The sequence below is a fragment of the Halichoerus grypus genome, chromosome 7 (genome assembly GCF_964656455.1).
Source record: "Halichoerus grypus chromosome 7, mHalGry1.hap1.1, whole genome shotgun sequence".
NCBI lineage: Eukaryota > Metazoa > Chordata > Mammalia > Carnivora > Phocidae > Halichoerus > Halichoerus grypus.
Genome location: NC_135718.1, coordinates 146,812,228 through 146,832,720, shown reverse-complemented (window position 1 = coordinate 146,832,720; position 20,493 = coordinate 146,812,228). Strand labels below are relative to the sequence as shown.

Here is a 20,493-nt window from a genome sequence, read left to right as displayed (position 1 = left end):
TTCTTCCTCAGAACCACTAATCCTTTTTGCTTTCAAAGAAAGAGAATTCCATTCATAGGTTTTATAGTTCTATAAATTCATAAGAATAAGCCAGTTTCCCCTTAGCTGTTTACCAGGTAAGTTTACTTGGGTTTTTACTGAGATTTAGAGCACTTTTTATAGAGGAGATGACCATTTACACAATCTATTACTGACTCATAAGAAGAAGAAAATAAAAAAAAAGCAAGTACTTTAATTTTGGGAATTAAGGAAATTTCCTTCTATTCTTGAATTCCGTCACTACCCTGGACTAACTTAACACCCCTGCGGGAAGCTGGCAAACCTACCATTTCCGCTGCTGCAAATTCATACAAAAGAAATAATTGGTGGTGTGAAGGTCAAGGCAGCTTAATCATTTAATCACTAAGCACTACGGAATTTTAAAAAAGGAGAAAGATAAAATGAGAAAAGGTAATTAGATTTATTTTCAGTTAACGACGTATCACCCTGTTTCAATCTATAAAAAGCAACTTTATCCTATCTTGGGCTGGGGAACAAATATTAATTTTATTTATTTTTTATTTTATTTTATTATGTTAGTCACCATACAGTACATCATTAGTTTTTGATACCCCAGAGGAGGGGGCACTAATTGATCTTTTAAAAAAATGTGACCCTAAGAACTGCTAACATTCTGTGTCACTGTCTTCTGATTATCATAACATGGTGAGGTTGTCCACCAACCCCCTTTCACCTTTGTGAAAACTGAGACTCAGAGAGACTCCAAGAGGTTGACATTCCCAAGGATACTTAGCCAATAAAGTAGCAACAAGATTCAAACACTGGTGTTTTACCCCAAACACTGTACCTCCTCAACCTTCCAATGCATTCCTCCTCTCTCCCCATCACTTTAAAGTTTCTGAAGTAGGGGGGCACCTGGGTGGCTCAGTCATTAAGCTTCTGCCTTTGGCTCAGGTCTTGATCCCAGGGTCCTGGGATCTCTGCTCAGCAGGAAGTCTGCTTCTCCCTCTCCCACTCCCCCTGCCTGTGTTCCCTCTCGCTGTCTCTGTCAAATAAATAAATAAAATCTTTTAAAAAAAAAAGTTTCTCAAATAGGAATGTGTCTTAAAATCTATTATATGATCAGTATAGCATTATTTTTGCTTTCCCTTGAAACCTCTTAAGGCAATGGTCAATCATTTAATTAATAACATCCTAGCATGGGAAAAAATATGTGCAAGATGAAAACCAGATTCACAAATACTTACGTGAACTAGTAATACATCATAAAATTATGTTAGTTTAGGTTCAAAGTTCAACCTTGGTTTCATCTGCTTCTACTCTGAATGACTAATATAATAGAAATAATATTAGGGGTGCCTGGGTGGTTCAGTCGGTTAAGCGTCTGCCTTCGGCTCGGGTCATGATCCTGGAGTCCCAGGATCGAGCCCCACGTCTGGCTCCCTTCTCAGTGGGGAGTCTGCTTCTCCCTCGTCCTCTGCCCCTCTCCCTACTCCTTCTCTCTGTGTCTCTCTCTCACTCACTCTCTCAAATAAGTAAATTAAAAATTAAAAAAAAAAAAAAAATTTTAATTTTTTTTTTTTTTTTAAAGATTTCATTTACTTATTTGACAGAGAGAGACACAGCCAGAGAGGGAACACAAGCAGGGGGAGTGGGAGAGGGAGAAGCAGGCTTCCCGCCAAGCAGGGAGCCCGATGTGGGGCTCGATCCCAGGACCCCGGGATCATGACCTGAGCCCAAGGCAGACGCTTAACGACTAAGCCACCTAGGCGCCCCAAATGTATTTCTATACCCTCATATTTGATAATGATTTTTTAAGTGAAGCTATCGGGAGAAAAATTAACCTTTTAATTTCAAAAGAAACAAAGGTTCCATGAAGTCAAGGACCATAATTATGTGTCAGTTTTGTTTAAAACTGTATAATAAGCACCCAGCCCGGAGCCTGATCCCTGTCTGTGCTCAATTTTGTTGAGTAAATAAATGAATACTCTATCAAGGAATTATTACTAATGTGATAATGATCTCTTAAGGATGGGGGAAGATGACTGAAGCAGAGAGATGCCCTTAATTCATCCTAATATTATACCCCCATCATAATAAGGGGAGCATTATTGTCATGAAGGGAATAGAGCTAGTTGGTTTAATAACACCATCACTCACATTTAGTAAAGGAAGTGGATTCTGGTTAACACTATAGAGATGTTACTGATATATGTAAATACAGTCGTAATCTTTCACAAATAAAAGACTTTAAAAACATAAATTCAGGAAACCCCGTGGTCAAAGTATCTAATCACTTTAGCAATTAAACTACTGACAGTTTCAAGGCACTAATAACAGAAATGTTTCTCATTCTCCTAGATGCTATACTCTAATTTACTATCAGAAGACTTCTCTGTTAAAACAAGCAAGGCCACCCCCAAAGCTAGAGGTAACCTGCATAAAATATACATGGTTTTTACATGTTTAGCATAAAAATTAACCCCGAGCTAATGAAATTATAGTTTTATTCACTGAAACGAAAACATGAAAAATTATCCTTTAATACATGGTCTCAGGTTGGTGGTGAACTGAAGGCTTAAGATGAACAGTCGTGGGTAAAATGATGCAGTAGCTGTGAAACCAGCTGGGGAATCCTCAAAAAATTAAACATAAAATTGCAGCATGACCCAACAATTCTACTTCTGGGTATATACCCCAAAGAAGTGAAAGCAGGAACTCAAACAGACATTGATATACCATGCTCACAGCAGCATTACTCACAACGGGCAAAAGGTGGAAGCAACCCAGTGTCCACTGACAGATGAATGGATAAACAAGATGGGGTCTATACACACAATGAGATATTATTTGGCCTTAGAAAAGGAAGGAAATTCTGACACATGGCACAACATGGATGAACCCTGAAAACATGCTAGTCACAAAAGGACAAATATTATATGATTCTACTTACATGAAATCAAATCCACAAATGAGTGGTCAAATTTGCAGAGACAGAAAGTAGAATGATGGTTGCCAGGGATTGAGGGGTAGGGGTAATGGAGAGTCAGTGTAGGATTTTCAATGTAGGATGATGAAAACATTTTTTAAAAAATATTTTATTTAGGGGCGCCTGGGTGGCTCAGTCGTTAATCGTCTGCCTTCGGCTCAGGTCATGATCCCAGGATCCTGGGATCGAGCCCCGCATCGGGCTCCCTGCTCCGCGGGAAGCCTGCTTCTCCCTCTTCCATTCCCCCTGCTTGTGTTCCCTCTCTCGCTGTGCCTCTCTGTCAAATAAATAAAATCTTAAAAAAAAAAAAAAAAAAAAAAAATTTATTTATTTATTTGACAGAGAGAGAGAGAGATAGCGAGAGCAGAAACACAAGCAGGGGAGTGGCTCGATCCCAGGCCCCTGGGATCATGACCTGAGCCGAAGGCAGACGCTTAACGGCTGAGCCACCCAGGTGCCCCAGATGAAAAAGTTTTAAGATGGATGGTGGTGATGGTTGTACAACAATGTAAATCTACTTAATGCCATAGAACTGTCCAGTTGAAAATGGTTAAATAGCAAGTTTTATGTCTATTTTAACACAATAAACGAGAAAGATTAACAGCACTGGAATTACTGAATATAGGAAACCAGAAAGTAGCGTCTGGACATACGAGAGGATTAGCTGGAGGATTCTGCAGGAATACGGCTACCACAGGCAGTCACACTGGTTAAGTTTAACCCCCTGAGACTCTCGAGGCATGACATTTATAGTTTGGCCTACTCCTCCACATTTTTTACTCTAAGGGTTCAGATCACACTGCCTAGCCCACCCTACGACACTAGCACATTTCAAAAGACCTCTTATCTAGGGGCGCCTGGGTGGCTCAGTCGGTTAAGCATCTGCCTTCAGCTCAGGTCATGATCCTGGGGTCCTGGGATCGAGTCCCGCATCGGGCTCCCTGCTCAGCAGGGAGCCTGCTTCTCCCTCTGCCTGCCGCTCTCCCTCCTTGTGCTCTGTCTCTCTCTGACAAATAAATAAATAAAATCTTAAAAAAAAAAAAAAATTCAAAAGACCTCTTATCTAAACAAGGTGTGAAGAAAGGAGGAGTGCCTCCACTCAAACACTTGTCACCGGGACTGAACAGACCTTCACATTTCAAAGGTGAATTTATTTATTTATTTATTTATTTATTTATTTATTTTTAAAGATTTTATTTATTTATTTGAGAGAGAGAGAGAGAGAAAGCACATGAGAGGGGGGAGGGTCAGGGGGAGAAGCAGACTCCCCGCCCAGCAGGGAGCCCGATGCGGGACTCGATCCCGGCACTCCGGGATCATGACCTGAGCCGAAGGCAGTCGCTTAACCAACTGAGCCACCCAGGTGCCCCTCAAAGGTGAATTTAGATAGGCACTCCAGACAAAATACTACTAGGCTGTTGGCAGGGATTTGTCATATTCACATGCATACCAGATTCAAGACCAATCATTCACCTCACTGTATTCTTTTGACCTTCTAGCTTCTTAGTTTTTGAAAAAAAAAAAAAAGGTAGGCAAACTGTGATCTCAAATGACTCCATGTTTTTATGTTTTCCTTCCTAAAAATCACATAACAGTTGGCAAAGTAGAAGAGAGCAAAAAAAGAATAAGGTACACCAGTATGAACTCCAAATGGATTGGCTCATCATTTAAATGCAAGAATGAAACCAAAAAAGTACTAATAGAAAACAAGGATGAATTTCCTTGTAACTTTGGAGTGCAGAAGAACTTTCTAACCATAATTCAAAATCCAAAAGCCATAAAAGACAAATTTGATCGAAAAAGAAAAAAAAAATCCAGCAGACAAAATTTTGTGTGGCAAATACCACTGTAAGTAAAACTGAAACACAAATGACAAACTGGAAAAATTATGTGCGACTTACAGCACCCAGAGAGGGCTAATCTCCTACATAGGAGCTAAAAATTCAGAAAAAGACCAACAACCCAATAGAGAAATAGGCAAAAGGCATACAAAGTCTCTTGCCACCAAAGAAAGAAAAGAGTATATGAACAGCTCTTAGACAAACAGGGACGCTCAATCCAAAATGCAAATTAAAGCTACAATGAGGTAGCAATTCTTATCTATCAGATGCGTAAAAACTCAAAAGCAATTTCTGTGGGTGAGGATGGCAGAAACATGCATTTTCATACCTTGCTCTTGGGAATAAAAAGTGGTATAACCCCAGTTTGCCAAGTTTATAAATTCCTATTTTGGTGTAGCACCTACTATTCGTTTAACATACACTTCTCAGGTGCATACTATGTACTAGACATAGGTACATAGATACTTTAAGGTATATACAAACAATTAAGAAATCACTACCTTGAAAGAGTTGGAGAGGAAAGGAGAAAATATAAAAATAACAAGTAGACAAAAACAGATAAAGCTCCTATAATGAAGAATATGACCAATCATTATGGAAACTTGAATCATTCTATATTAGTTTCCCCATCACTCACTCCACTTTATATCCCCAAACAAGCAAACAAAAAACCCCAATTCATTATGCTCTCTTAAAACTACTTTATGCCACAGTGTGTATCTGAAACCAAGTGGCCTACTTCTTTGCCTAAGAATGGCCTCACTGGGGAAATCATAGTACGTCTATAATTTGAATTTCTGAAAGCCTCCTATTTTATGGCTGCTCACTTCACAGGCATCTTCACAATTACCATGTAACCTAAGATCCTAAAAAGTAAATAAACAACAAAACAAAACATGGAAATAAAACAAGCATTTTAATTCAAAGACAAGCATATTTTTCATAGTAACACTTCAAATGCTAAGGTATGTCAGACTGGATAGAAGTTCATAATCCTCCAGTACATATGCTAACAACAATTAGTGAGGAACAGGTACAGAAACCATATGCAGCTAGTAAAATAAAAAATTATAAAAGTAGGTCGCTTTGGTAATTTTTCTAAGACTTTAAATATATTAGAATACCTTGTTTAAAATTGGAGTAATAAAATTAACCACCCAAGACGAGCACCACTCAGGATGCAGCAACAAGTTAGAACTCACCATTGATCTTGGGGAAGAAAACTATATAGCAAAAGAAAGAAATCTTTCAAATACAACACTGTTATATTAGCTATGCAGTACTATTGCTCTTCTATACTTTTCTCTTATTAATATCAGTGCATGGAATGGGACAAGTAGAAATAAAAATTATGAGTATGGGGGCGCCCAGGTGGCTAAGTCGTTGAGCGTCTGCCTTCAGCTCAGGTCATGATCCCAGGGTCCTGGGATCGAGCCCTGCATCAGGTTCCCCGCTCAGCAGGAAGCCTGCTTCTCCCTCTCCCACTCCCCCTGCTTGTGTTCCCTCTCTTGCTGTCTCTCTCTCTGTCAAATAAATAAATAAAATCTTTAAAAAAAAATTATGAGTATGCATTCTTCCTGGCTCAAAACACATTGACTATATGCGTGTGTGTGGAGGGGGGGGTTTGCTGCCCCTTTCCTCCCTTTCTCTGTACTCAGTAAGCAATTATTTTATTAAGCTGTGCCAGTCTAGGATCTACTGTTCCTATTTTAACTTTATAGCACATATTATATACTATGGTTCTCATGGGTTAGCATATCATGCTGGTCCCCTGCCTGTTTTTATAAATAAAGGTTTATTGGAATACAGTCATACTCATTTGCACATTGTCTGTGGCTGCTTTCATACTATAATGGCAGAGCTGAGTAGTTACAACGTCTCTGCCTGAACCTTCAGGGATTAGCAGACTATGGCTGGCCCCTTGCCCAGTTTTGTAAATAAAGTTTTGCTGGAACACAGCCACACTCATTCATTTACATACTGTCTAGGGCTGTTTTCATACTATAACGGCAGAGTTGAGTAGTTACAACAGAGTGTATGGTCTGGTCTGAAAAGGAAATACAAAAATATTTACGATCCAGACCTTAACAAAAAATTTGCTGACCGCCATGGTAAATGAGCATTGCATTCCTGATAAAATTAACTGCTAAAGAAACACCTCACCAGACTCTCTGAAATAACAGAAAGGAGTTTAAAGACCAGCTTGAGCTGAACTTTCTCAATGATCATTCTTAACATTTCTTTCATTTTAAAAACTCTACAGTTTCAGACAGTGATTTCTAGGTAGCAATGCAAATGGCGCATCTAAAATGACTACTGTGAGCCATCACACATAAAATAGTAATATCTGAATGTAATTTAAAGTAGAATTGTTCTTAGCTGCTTAGAGTAGAATGTATACATCATTGTGTTTTATTAATATTTGGACATAAGCTACAATTAAAAATTTCAGATTTAAATAATCAAATTTAAGAGCAATATTCTGGAAATCAACGGACCACTGCTAAACCAACAAAAGAGATCTATGTTGTCATTGTCTTGGTTTTCATGTTTAGATAGACTAAATAAAATGCTTCACTACAGAGACATTTTCGAAAGATGTAGTATACACCTCAGCTACACAAGAACACAACTTCTGGTGGACATACCCACTTAGCTGCTCTATAAACATCTCCAACGGCTCATCTTCTAACCAAGCTACTCTTCATTCCTCTATTCCTCCCCTCTTACTGACACTAGTCTCCATTTGGTCACCAAAGCCACACGTGGGACTTGAGTTACTTTCTCCTTTCTCCTGCTTTACCTCCATGTATGTCTCAACTTTGCCCCCTCTTTTTCATCCCTCTCATCACGGCAATAGTTCAGAACATAATGATTTTTTGCTAGACAATTCAGATAGTCTTCTGGTATTTCTCCACCTTGTCAGGCTCCTCTCTCACATCTATCCTTCAGAAAGCAGTTAAGTGTCAGAAAATGATGCCAGGAAGTCTTGAGACCTGGCTGCACTTAATCTACAAAAGGAGGAGGTAGGAGGCAGCCAGACAGAAGGAAGAGCATTCACAAAAAGTCAATCTGGGTGAGTGGGACATGGAAACTGTCAGGCAAGTCAGAATGACTGGAGTGTTGGATGAGAGATGAGGTGGGGAAAACATTAAGCAGTAAGATCATGAAGATCTTTGCAAGTTTCAAACTATAATTCCATTTCCTACTTATTCTCACATGCCAGGCCAACCAAAAAATCTGCTGCCGTTGACAGTATTCAGAAGAAGAAATACAAGTCTCATGTGCCAACTTCCCCATGGCAATGCCTGCTCAATGGCAGTGTGTTCAAAGCTGAAATGTAAAAAGTTCTTAAGCCAGAGACTTTAATGAACCCCTCTCACTTTTTAAAGTCCTATTTCAAAAACTACTTCATTCTCTATATCTTTCTGCCTGAATTTTCCCCCACGAATCAAATGTTAGGTTTCTCTCTGGGCTCTTTCAACCATCTATACTTCTGTCTTGGCTCTCACTGTTTTTCATTATGAATGTGTGATAATCATGGTGGCCAAATGTAAATTCTGTAACACAGACTTGAGTATCTCAACTGTGAATAACCTAAAATCATCAAATTATTACATTTATTTGTGTTCCTGAAGTGCCAAAGGCACTGGAGTATAATAGAGAAGAAATGATACTGGGGCGCCTGGGTGGCTCAGTTGGTAAAGCATCTGCCTTCGGCTCAGGTCATGATCTCAGGGTCCTGGGATCGAGCCCCATGTTGGGCTCTCTGCTCAGCGGGGAGCTGCTTCTCCCTCTAATTCTCCTCTGTGCTCTCCCTCCCTCCATCTCTCTCTCTCAAATAAATAAATAAAATCTTAAAAAAAAAAGAAAAAAAGAAATGATACTGAGAAGACCAAACCCGTTCTTCACTTTTGTATCTTTAGATGGTTGTAATGAAGAAGGAACCTAAGAGCTCTAAAAATGGGATATGGAAACCATGTTTGGTTTTATGGCTACTTCTCACCCCAATGGATCAGTAATCTAGACCTATACACATTTAAAACAGCTTTAGAGGTTAGGTTGGTTAAGTGTCTGCCTTCAGCTTAGGTTGTGATCCCAGGTTCCTGGGATCAGCCCCGTGCAAGGCTCTCTGCTCAGCGGGGAGAGTGCTTCCCCCTCTCCCTCGGCCTACCGCTCTGCCTACTTGTGCTCTCTCTCTCTCTCTCTGTGTCAAATAAATGAATATAATCTTTTAAACAAACAAACAAACAAATAAATAAACAAAACAGTTTTAGAGGATCCACTGGGATTCTAAAACATTTCTAGTATTAAAGTAGTAAAGGCTAATTTAAGGTGTGAGAGCAAGGAAGAATGTATGTATTTAATACTGGATATGGTCACTCACCTGTCGAATTGACATGGTACAGAGAATATACAGAAAAATGAAGGAACAGTCTGTGGTGTCATCCCCTAGCAGGTTTCGATGAGATAGTCCTTGGATATAGGAAAGGGGGGTGAAAGGGAGCTTTGCCACCACTCTACCATCAAATCTAAAAAGGAAAAAACAAAGAATTGTTATTTTTGGAAGACTGACAAGCTTCTTAGTTCCAGGGAAGAATCTGAGACAGAAATAGAACTCTAAGTCCCTTGATCTCTAAAAAACAAAGAATGATATTCTAGTATATGTGCTGCTGAAGCGAGCACAAAGAATGATATTCTAAAAAGAGACCTAAAGAACAAGGATGTAAGGAAAGGCCTAGATTTTTCCATCAATCTTTTTCTAAACTAGTGATTCTTAATTTTTTCAGTATCAGAAGCCCTGAACACTGAAAAATTGAGATTCCCTACATTGTTTCAAGGTTATAGCTATCACTATTTACTTCTCTATAAATTAAAACTGAGGAATGTTAAAAAATATTTACTAAATCATTCAAAAGGTGGCAACAAATTCATATGTTAACACAAATATTTTTATGAAAAATAACCATCTTTTCCAAAACAAAGTGAAAAGAAAGGCTTTTTCTTTTCTTTTGGCAAATGTCTTTCATGTTTTGTTTAATAGAATACTGCTGGATTCTCATAGCTGCTTCAGTATTCAGGCTGTTGCAATAATACACATCATAGAGCCCTGAAGCCTCTGGAAAATTCCACTGTACGCTAAAAAGAGAATAAGAATAAAAAAGAAAAATAACATCTTAGAATTATTCTGGCAGTAATGTTCATCTCAAGGACTTCCCAAGAGTCTCAAAGAGCTCTAGGAACCCCCAGACCATACTTTGAGAATCACTATTCCTTTTTTTTTTTTTTTAAGATTTTATTTATTTTTTGACAGAGAGAGAGACAGTGAGAGAGGGAACACAAGCAGGGGGAGTGGGAGAGGGAGAAGCAGGCTTCCCGCCGAGCAGGGAGCCCAATGTGGGGCTCGATCCCAGGACCCCTGGACCATTACCTGAGCCGAAGGCAGACACTTAATGACTGAGCCACCCAGGCGCCCGAGAATCACAGAGAATCACTGTTCGGAACCATGGCACCAGTAAGATTTTAAGAACCCTCTGTTCCAAGACCCAGAGGCTCCCAATACACCTCTTAAACAGGCTAAACATTTCTGAATAGAAATTCATGGAGTATATAGTGGTGAATGAAAAAAGCAGAGTCTTAAAATTCATACACAATATTCTCAGATAACTTTTAACATACTATTAGTGTTGGAAAGTATTCTTTTTACTTTTTCTAAAATAGAAAAGAGAGATATTTCTAAAAGAGAAACACAGAGGGCGCCTGGGTGGCTCAGTTGGTTAAGCGACTGCCTTCGGCTCAGGTCATGATCCCGGAGTCCCTGGATCGAGTCCCACATTGGGCTCCCTGCTCAGCGGGGAGTCTGCTTCTCTCTCTGACCCTCTCTCCTCTCATGCTCTCTCTCCCTCTCTCTCAAATAAAAAAAAAAAAAACTTTAAAAAAAAAAGAGAAACACAGAAAAAAGCTGTAAGAAAATGCTTATCAGCATTTATGTTGAGGTCCTGGGGATATTAGCTTCTTTTATACTTTTCTATGAATAAGTAGTATAATCAGTCAATAATGAAAATTATAAAAATGTGATTAAGGAGAGTGATACTTCATAATATTAGAGAAATGTATGACTACATCAGCTAAATTATCCAAATAAAGTCTTTTTTTTTTTTTAAGATTTTATTTATTTATTTGACAGAGAGAGAGACAGCGAGAGAGGGAACACAAGCAGGGGGAATGGGAGAGGGAGAAGCAGGCTTCCCGCGGAGCAGGGAGCCCGATGCGGGGCTCGATCCCAGGACCCTGGGATCATGACCTGAGCAGAAGGCAGACGCTTAACGACTGAGCCACCCAGGCATCCCCCAAATAAAGTCTTTAATTCCAGTTAAAACAGTTAGAAAATTCCCTCTTAGAAAAATACTTGGGTGCCTGGCTGGCTCAGTCGGTGGAGCGTGTGACTTGATCTCAGGGTTGTGAAGTCTGAACCCCACCTTGGGTATGGAACCAACTTAGATAAAAATTTAAACATATATATTTTTTTTAAAAAAAAGAAAAAAAACCCACTTGGTATTTAGAATGTTTCTACAGAGGGAGAGAGAAAAGAAAAGTAGCAATACCATCTTTGTCTCTGGGAAAAAAAAAATCCCTAAATATCCAGATCAACTACTGTGGTTCTAAAGAGCTTATTAGGCAACTGTGCTACAAAGAATATAGAAGAGAATGAATCTTCTCTTGACATCTTCTGTATGTCTGACTGTCCACTTACTACTTCCAACTGCCTTCCTAGTATATATTTACACAGGGAAAGGCTCAATCATAAATTGATTTTACTTCTATATGACAAAAGTATTTAAAGATCTGCTCAAAGTAATCACTTTCATTCTCTTCTACTAACTTCACAAAAGCAAAAGTAGTAATTTTTTCAGGAGAAGATATTCCCACTGTCTCACAAGAAGTATTAAGTGCAGCTGCCCCGGTACTTTCTGGTTGTATGCTCCACACAGCATGCGGCTCTAGGCCTGCCACTCTGACTCGCCTACTATACAGTCAGCCTGTAAGCTACTCCCTCGTGTTGCTAACATACAAACCCAGCATAGTCATCTGATATAATCTTTTATTCTCTGTTATTTTCAACTTGAAATTCTAACCAAAAAACAAAGCAAAAAACAACAACCTTTTAGAACCAATGAACAAATTCAGTGAAGTTTCAGGATACAAAATCAACATACAAAAATCATTCTATGCATTTCTATACACTAACAACGAGCTATCTGAAAAAGAAATAAAGAAAATTATCCATTTACAATAGCATCAAAAACAATAAAATACCCAGGAATAAATTTAACCAAGGAGGAGAAAGATCTGTACAATGAAACCTCTAAGACAGTGAGGAAATAAGTTGAAAAAGACACAAATAAATGGAAAGATATCTGTGTTCATAAATACGAAGAGTTAATATTGTTAAAATGTCTATTTTACCCAAAGCCATTTATAGATTTAATATAATCTCTATCAAAATTCCAATGGCAATTTTCACAGAAATAGAAAATACAATCCTAAAATTCATATGGAACCACAAAAGACCCTGAGTAGAAAAAACAATCTTGAGAAAGAACAAAGCTGGAGGTAACACACTTCCTGATTTCACACTATATTACAAAGCTGTAATAATCAAAACAGTATGGTATTAGCATAAAAACAGATGCACAGACCAATGGAACAGAAGTGAGAGCCCAGAAATCAATCCACTCATATAAGGTCAACTAACATTTGACAAGGGAGCCAAGAATACTCAATGGGGAAAGGACAGTCTTTTCAATAAATGGTGCTGGGAAAACTAGACAGCTACATGCAAAAGAATGATATTGGATCTCTATCTTACAACACTCATAAAAATTAACTCAAAATGAATTAAGGACATAAACAGAAGACCTAAAACTGTAAAATTCCTAGAAGAGAACATAGAAAAAAGCTCCTTGACATTAGCTATGATTTTTTTTGGATATGACACCAAAAGCACAAGCAACAAAAATCAACTACATTAAATGAAAAAGCTACTGCATAGCAAAAGACACAAGCAACAAAATGAAAAGGCAACCTATGGAATGGGAGAAAAAATATGCAAATCATATATCTGATTTAGGGGTTAATATCCAAAATATAAGGAACTCAAAAAAATCTGATTTTTAAAAGGGCAGAGGATTTCCAAAGACATTTTCCTAAATAAGACATACAAATGGGCAAGTACATGAAAAGGTACTTAATGTCACTAATCATCAGGGAAATATAAATCAGAACCACAATGAGATATCAAGTCACTTCTGTAAGAATAGCTATCATCAAAAAGACAAGAGATAACAAATGCTGGCAAGGATGTAGAGAAAAGGGAACCCATGTGCACTGCTGGTGGGAATGTAAACTGGTGCAGCCACTATGGAACAGAATAGAGGTTCCTCAAAAAATGAAAAATATATGGGGCGCCTGGGTGGCTCAGTCGTTAAGCGTCTGCCTTCGGCTCGGGTCATGGTCCCAGAGTCCTGGGATCGAGCCCCGCATCGGGCTCTCTGCTCAGCGGAAAGCCTGCTTCTCCCTCTCCCACTCCTGCTTGCGTTCCCTCTCTCGCTGTGTCTCTCTCTGTCAAATAAATAAATAAAATCTTAAAAAAAAAAAAAAGAAAAATATAACTACCATATAGTTCAGCAATCCCACTTCTGGGTATAAATCCAAAAGAAATGAAATAAATTCCTATCTCAAAGAAATATCTGTACTTCATGTTCATTGCAGCATTATTCACAATAACCAAGACAAGAAAACAACCTAAGAGTCCACTGACGAATGAATGGATAAAGCAAATGTGAGGTAGATATATACACACAGACCCAATGGAATGTTATTTAGCCATAAAAAGGAAGGAAATCCTGCCATTTGCAACAACAGGAATGAACCTTGAGAGCATTATGCCAAATGAAACAAGTCAGACAGAGAGAGACCAATACTGTATGATACCACTTATATGTGAAATCTAAAAAAACTGAACTCATGGAAACAAAGTTAGATTCGTGGTTGGCAGGGGCTGGGGGATGGGAGAAATAGGAAGATGCTGGTCAAAGGATACAAACCTCCAGTTACAAGATGAATAAGTTCTGGGCATCTAATGTACAGCCTGGTGATTATAGTCAACAATATTGTATTATATACTTAAAGTTGCTAAGATAGTAAATCTTAAATGTTCTCACCACCACACCACACAAAATGATAATCATGTGAGATAGAGGATGTGTTAACCAACCTTACTGTAGTAATCATTTTACTATATATATGTGTATCAAATCACTACATATACATTGTGTGTGTACACAAACATACACAATGTTTATGTTATATGTCAATTATATTGCAATAAAGCTGGAAAAAAAAGATTTAGGAAAAAAAAAGGAAAACCATTGATGTCCTGTAAGTTACTCATTTATGTGAAAGTATCTACTATGCATGAGACATTTTTTTTAAAAAAAATATTTTATTTATTTGACAGAGAGAGACACAGCGAGAGAGGGAACACAAGCAGGGGGAGCTGGAGAGGGAGAAGGAGACTCCCCGCAGAGCAGGGGGCCCGATGCGGGGCTCGATCCCAGGACTCCGGGATCATGACCCGAGCTGAAGGTAGACACCCAACAACTGAGCCACTCAGGCGCCCCTATGCATGAGACCTTAAGCCAGCCACAGATATGAGGAAAAAAAAAAACTTCGAAGAACTCTTACTTTTAATGAATCAATTTTTCCAGGAGACTTGAAGCTTGTCATAGGAATAGCTAAGTGAAGTGGTGTCTAGCCTAATAAAGAAGAGTTGGGGAACGAAGGGGAAAGGTGCAAAAAGAGAGATAGCTTATAGATATTATTAAACCTAGGAAGATTATTTCTCTCAGTGTACTTACTCTCTGGTTCCAGAGGGCAGGACCACTGCTCATGAGCAGAAGTACAGGTAGGCATATTTTGGTCCAGTAAAAGGAATTACTTTCAGATGCTAAAAACTACTCAATAAAAGTATATTATCTCAGAAACCCTCAGGCTCCTCATTGTTGGAAATAATTAAATAGAGGGTGGAAAATTATCTGCCAGAGGTACTACTGAAGAGATTTTTGTATTGGGACAGAAGTTATTTGTAAAATGACTTCAGATCTCTTCTAATTCTAAGATGGTAATGTTTCAGCTTTATGGAAATGATCCAGGATGAAAAGCCAAAAAGAAATAAATAGCGATAAGCAGCGCCTCCTATTGCTTCTTTGGAAATCTGGAAATTCAAGTCCCTCCCATCTAACCTCAGGCTTTTTTCTTAAAAGCTGCCAGCTGTCAACGAGTTCTAAGATTAAATCGACGATTAAAAGGTGTATTAGAGATGGTGGACTCCACACTACAGTAAACAGATGATCACGTTGACACTCTGAGAAATTAAGTTAAAAATTGAATAATAGAATCAAAATATGTGCTAGACTTCTCATTTCATATGCCAGCTTATAAAAAACAGAGATATAGTCTTTAACTTTTAGGTGCTCACAGTCTTAGACCCAATAATAACATATATTTTTAAATGCACAGGCCACAAAGACCAGAACAAAAACATGAATTACAGCCCAGCAATTGTGCTCCTTGGTATCTATCCAAAGGAGCTGAAAACTTACATGCATACAAAAACCAGCACACAGGTGTTTACAGCAGCTTTACTCATAATTGCCAAAACGTGGAAGTAATCCAGATGTAAATGGATAAACTGGTATATCCAGACAATGAAATATTATTTGGTGCTAAAAAGAAACGGGCTATTGGCCATAAAGACATGGAGGAACTTTAAATGGATATTACTAAGTGAAAGAAGCCAATCTGAAAAGGCTGTATGCTGTATGAGTCAAATTATATGACCTTCTGAAAAAGGCAAAACTATGGAGACAGTAAAAAGATCAGTGGCTGCCACAAGTTGGGGTGGTGGGAGAGAAAGGGATGAATAGGTGGAGCAGAGGATTTTTAAGGCAGTTAACCTACTCTGTACGATACTCTAATGGTGGATCCATGCCATTATACATTTGTCCAAAGTCACCGAATGTACACCAAGAGGGACCCCTAATGTAAGCTGTGGACTCTGGGTGGTTAGGATGTGTCAGCACAGACTCACCAACTGTAACAAGTGCCCCACTCCAGTGGGGGATGTTGCTAGCGGGGGAGGTCATGCATGGGGCGGAGGGTGTACAGGAAATCTCTGTACCCTCCTCTCAATTTTCCTGTAAACCTAAAACTGCTCTAAAAAAATAACTTATAAAAAAAAATCAATACATTGGGCGCCTGGGTGGCTCAGTCGGTTAAGCGACTGCCTTCGGCTCAGGTCATGATCCCAGGGTTCTGGGATCGAGCCCCGCATCGGGCTCCCTGCTCAGCGGGAAGCCTGCTTCTCCCTCTCCCACTCCCCCTGCTTGTGTTCCCTCTCTTACTGTGTCTCTCTCTGTCAAATAAATAAATAAAATCTTTAAAAAAAAAAATCAATACAGCACCTGAATAAATAGTAAAACACTTACATTACATGAACCTCCAAACCAGTATTGCAAAACAAAACAAGTAAAAAGCTACTGTTGCCAGTGTTTTGAATAAGAAAGTCGACTAAAGAAAATAGTATACTGAAGAACAAAGAACAGTCTTCCTTCTTGCCAATAGTAGCCTTCTACAAGAAGCTTGAATATAATGAAGCTTTTTGTAACATTTTCCTCCTGAAGATACTGTATTTGACTTCTTTGACCTCTGTGGCTTAAAGAAAAGGCATGTAATATTTTATCTTGTACTGATGAACTGCATAAATAGGTATTTCAATACTGGTCTAAGGCCTGAAAATGTCATCAACAAGTAGTTGCTGAATAATTATACAGTATATGCTTTTCAGATGTGGCCCTTGACTCAAGAGCTTTAAGCGTGGAAAAATAAAATGGAAATACATAAGACATCATGGAGCACATGAGAGACTGCTGTTTGGTGCTAGACAGTTCACGCAAGTGACAATGCTATGAAAATTCTGCAGAGAAAACCCATGGGGCCTCTGCTGACGAGGGAAGTGCTTTGTCCCCCACATGTTCTTGTATATAGCTTTGAAAACCTCGGTCCTCTAGAAATTTCATAATTATCAAAGCAGCAATACAACATTATATTCTATTCATTTGGTTCCCATCATTATTAGACTATCTTTAGTATTTCATTAAGTATTTTACCCTCTTCTGGTTGTTCTTTTTTTTTTTTTTTTTTTAAGATTTTATTTATTTATTTGACAGAGAGAGTGAGAGCACAAGCCGGGAGACAGAGGGAGAGGGAGAAGAAGACTCCCTGCTGAGCAGGGAGCCCGATGCTGGGCTCAATCCCAGGACCCCGGGATCATGACCTGAGCCAAAGGCAGATGCTTAACCGACCAAGCCACTCAGGCGCCCCTCTTCTGGTTGTTCTAATTCAATTCAGCTTAGAATGAGAGAGGAGAAGAAGGCAGCAGGGAAGAAAGGAGGGAGGGGAAAATTTGGAAAGAATGAGACCAAGTTATTTGTGCGATCATATGATTATCTATCTAGAAAATCAGAGAACCAAATTAAAACCTACTAGAACCTATCAGAGTTCAGCAAGATGGTCAGTTACAGAATAAAATAACAATGTTATTGTAGTAATGAGCTAGAAGATATAAAATACATGCAAGACTTATTTAGAAAGAAACTACAAAAGCACATAAAACAGACTTAGCAGAAACACCACGTTTCTAGATGGGAATATTAAAAATTATAAAGGTGTCTAATACTTCAAAACTAATATATCAATTGAATAAAATCTGAGTCAAAACTTGAATGGGATTATCTTAGGGGAAGCTGATACATGAGTGATTCTTAAAAATTCATGTGAAAGAATGTGTGTCTCAGGAACAGTGAACAGTGCAGTTAGAACACAATAGTTTGGGGTGCCTGGGTGGCTCAGTCGTTAAGCATCTGCCTTCAGCTCAGGTCATGATCCCAGGGTCCTGGGATCGAGCCCTGCATCGGACTCCCTGCTCAGCAGGAAGCCTGCTTCTCCCTCTCCCACTCCCCCTGCTTGTGTTCCCTCTCTCGCTGTGTCTCTGTCTGTCAAATAAATAAATCTTTAAAAAAAAAAAAAAAAGAACATAATAGTTTGTAGACAGTAAAAAGAAATAAAGTTTGAAGAACAGGCTGGGGCCAAAGCATGGAATGGCATGAAAGCCAGGTTAAAAAGTTTGGACTTAAAGCAGCAGTCTGAGTGGCATGATGCCACATAAGGACTTTAGTGTCAGAGACACGAGTTATATTCCAGCTCAACGTTTACTAGCTTTGAGACCTTGGGCAAGTTAAGTAACTTGGAATCTCATATTCTCATCAGTAAAATAAAGACTGTAATTCTCATCTTGGAAGGCTGTTAAGATTACAAGGGCAACCTATATAAAGGCCAACAGTGGCCAACACACAGTTACTATTCCATCAGTAGCAGATGCGGTTATTAGACAATGAGTAACATGCTTTTGGGGATGGTTAACTTAATGCTGCAGTGACAGGAGGCACCTGAAGACGGAGAGCAGCTAGGAAGCTACTGGCAAGCCCAAGATCAAGGGGTAATAACAAGACGAACGGCAATGAGCTGAAACTAGGATAAGAGCTGGTGCAGCATGGATGAAGAGGAGAAGGAGGAGGGAAGAAGAGAGGAGGAGAAGGAGGGAGGGAAGGATGGGCAGGTGGATGGATGGCTAGACAGACACAGAGAGGCAGAATAAACAGGAACTGTTAACTGATGGAACAGAGGACTGACAATGTTAGAGATAACTCAGTGTCCAGCATTAAATGTGGGACAGGGTAGATACACAAGAACTGTGTGCTGAAAGGAAGAGGGGAAGGGAAGCGATAAAGCTTTCAATTCCAGGTGACTAGAAATGAGCACCACTGAAAGACACACAAGTATCAGGAAGCGCACTGCTTTGGCAGAGAACATGATGGGTTCCAAGTGAGTCTCAAAAATAACGTAAAGAGAAATAAGCCTCTCTGAGGCCCAGGGACAGGCTGTTCTGCAGCCCAAGAAAAAGGCAAAATATAGCTGAGGTAGGGTGTTACTGTTACAAAATTTCTCTCTCTCAAATTTCTCTCTATAATGGATCTTCTACAAATTACAATGACCCCTACATAAAAAAGAACAGTGAATTTTTAACTAATAAATCAATATTTCCTATATAGATGTCTATTCTATTTGAAGGGAATAAGCAGCGTGAGGGCTCAGGCTGGGTAATTTTTCTTTTATCTCCCACAGCATGAGGCACAAAAAAAATGGCATGCAGCTTTTCGACCTGAATAAACATTAAAAATAGTTGAAACCTATAAATATTTATGTAGTACACTCACAAAAAATTGAAAACTGGAGGGAGAAAATCAAAGGAAGGCAAATGAAAATGATTATTGACTCAAAGGAGAAACATAAGAAATATGTTATAATACTTTGCAGTTATGTGATTCTATGACTATAATCAAATATATTAGCTTCATTTAGTAACTAAACCAACTATGGATTCAAATCAAAACTGTATGCCAAGCTCTAGTTTTAACCACAGAAAAGAATGAAAGAACTGGCAATTTCTTCCAAAAAGATAATCTAACGTTACCTCCTACTATAAATAATGACCATAAGCCAAAATGATTCATTTCCATGTTTTACAACTTAGTTTACAAGTCAAGACTTCTCCCTACTTAAGCCTAATGTCAACACTCTCATCATTAAAGAGATATAGTCTTTGAAAATTAGATTTTCATTACTAACCTGTCAATAGGATGTGCACAATTTTGCATTATTTTTTCCAAACACTGTTGATAGGTTAATACTGAAATAAACACTCTCAATATTTATTGCTGATATTAGCCTGTCTTATTACAAGACTCTGAGCTATCCCAGGCTAAAATAAACTATGACCTAAGAGTCAGTAGAAGACGTTTTCATCTGGGTTAAAGCCTTTATTTGTTGGTGCAAGATGCTAGTGCTCTTCCCATCTCAGTCATGGAAGCCCATACAGACACAGGGGCCAGAAACTCAAAGTAGTTTGTAATGCTGAGCCCCCCACATGGAGAGCAGCTGGTCTGGAGAGTCCCCCAGTCCCATGACAGGCTTTATGGGAATGAGAAATAAACTTCTGTTAAGCCACACACACGCACACACACACACACGAAGACATTTTCATCAACTACATTCAGATTCTCATGGTTTTTGAGAATTTGGTTCCATTGTAATTGGTTCACTAACTAGTGTTTTCCTAAATGAACCACTGACATCTTGGAAATTAGTAATTATAATTAAAAAATTTTTGATTCACGGGGTGCCTGAGTGGCTCAGTCGGTTAAGCATCTGACTCTTGGGGCTCTTGATTTCAGCTCAGGTTGTGATCTCAGGGTCCTGGGATTGAGCCCCATGTCGGCTCCATGCTCAGCAGGAAGTCTGCTGGAGATTCTCCCTTTCCCTTTGCCCCTCCTCCTGCTCATGCATGCCATCTCTCTCTCTCAAATAAATAAATCTTTTAAAAAATTTTTTTATTCACATTTCAAATGGCATCAAATTCTGACCCCAGAATAGTATAGAAACCATGACAGAAGAAACTGGTGTATATTTACAAATATTTTTAAA

The 20,493-nt window shown here is 38.8% G+C and overlaps 1 protein-coding gene across 4 annotated transcripts in view; it reads right to left on the bottom strand.

The window, feature by feature from the left end:
- The window catches only part of TMCO1 (transmembrane and coiled-coil domains 1), a 59,051-nt gene that overhangs the window by 14,724 nt on the left and 23,834 nt on the right, over nucleotides 1-20,493 (bottom strand). For 3 of the 4 annotated variants that reach the window (XM_078078410.1, XM_078078411.1, XM_078078412.1), the window contains one exon: nucleotides 9,218-9,362. The exons of the other annotated variant lie outside the window; for it this stretch is intronic. In XM_078078410.1, the coding sequence (XP_077934536.1) occupies nucleotides 9,218-9,362 (145 nt within the window). The remainder of the gene's footprint in view (nucleotides 1-9,217; nucleotides 9,363-20,493) is intronic. 4 annotated transcript variants of the gene reach the window in all.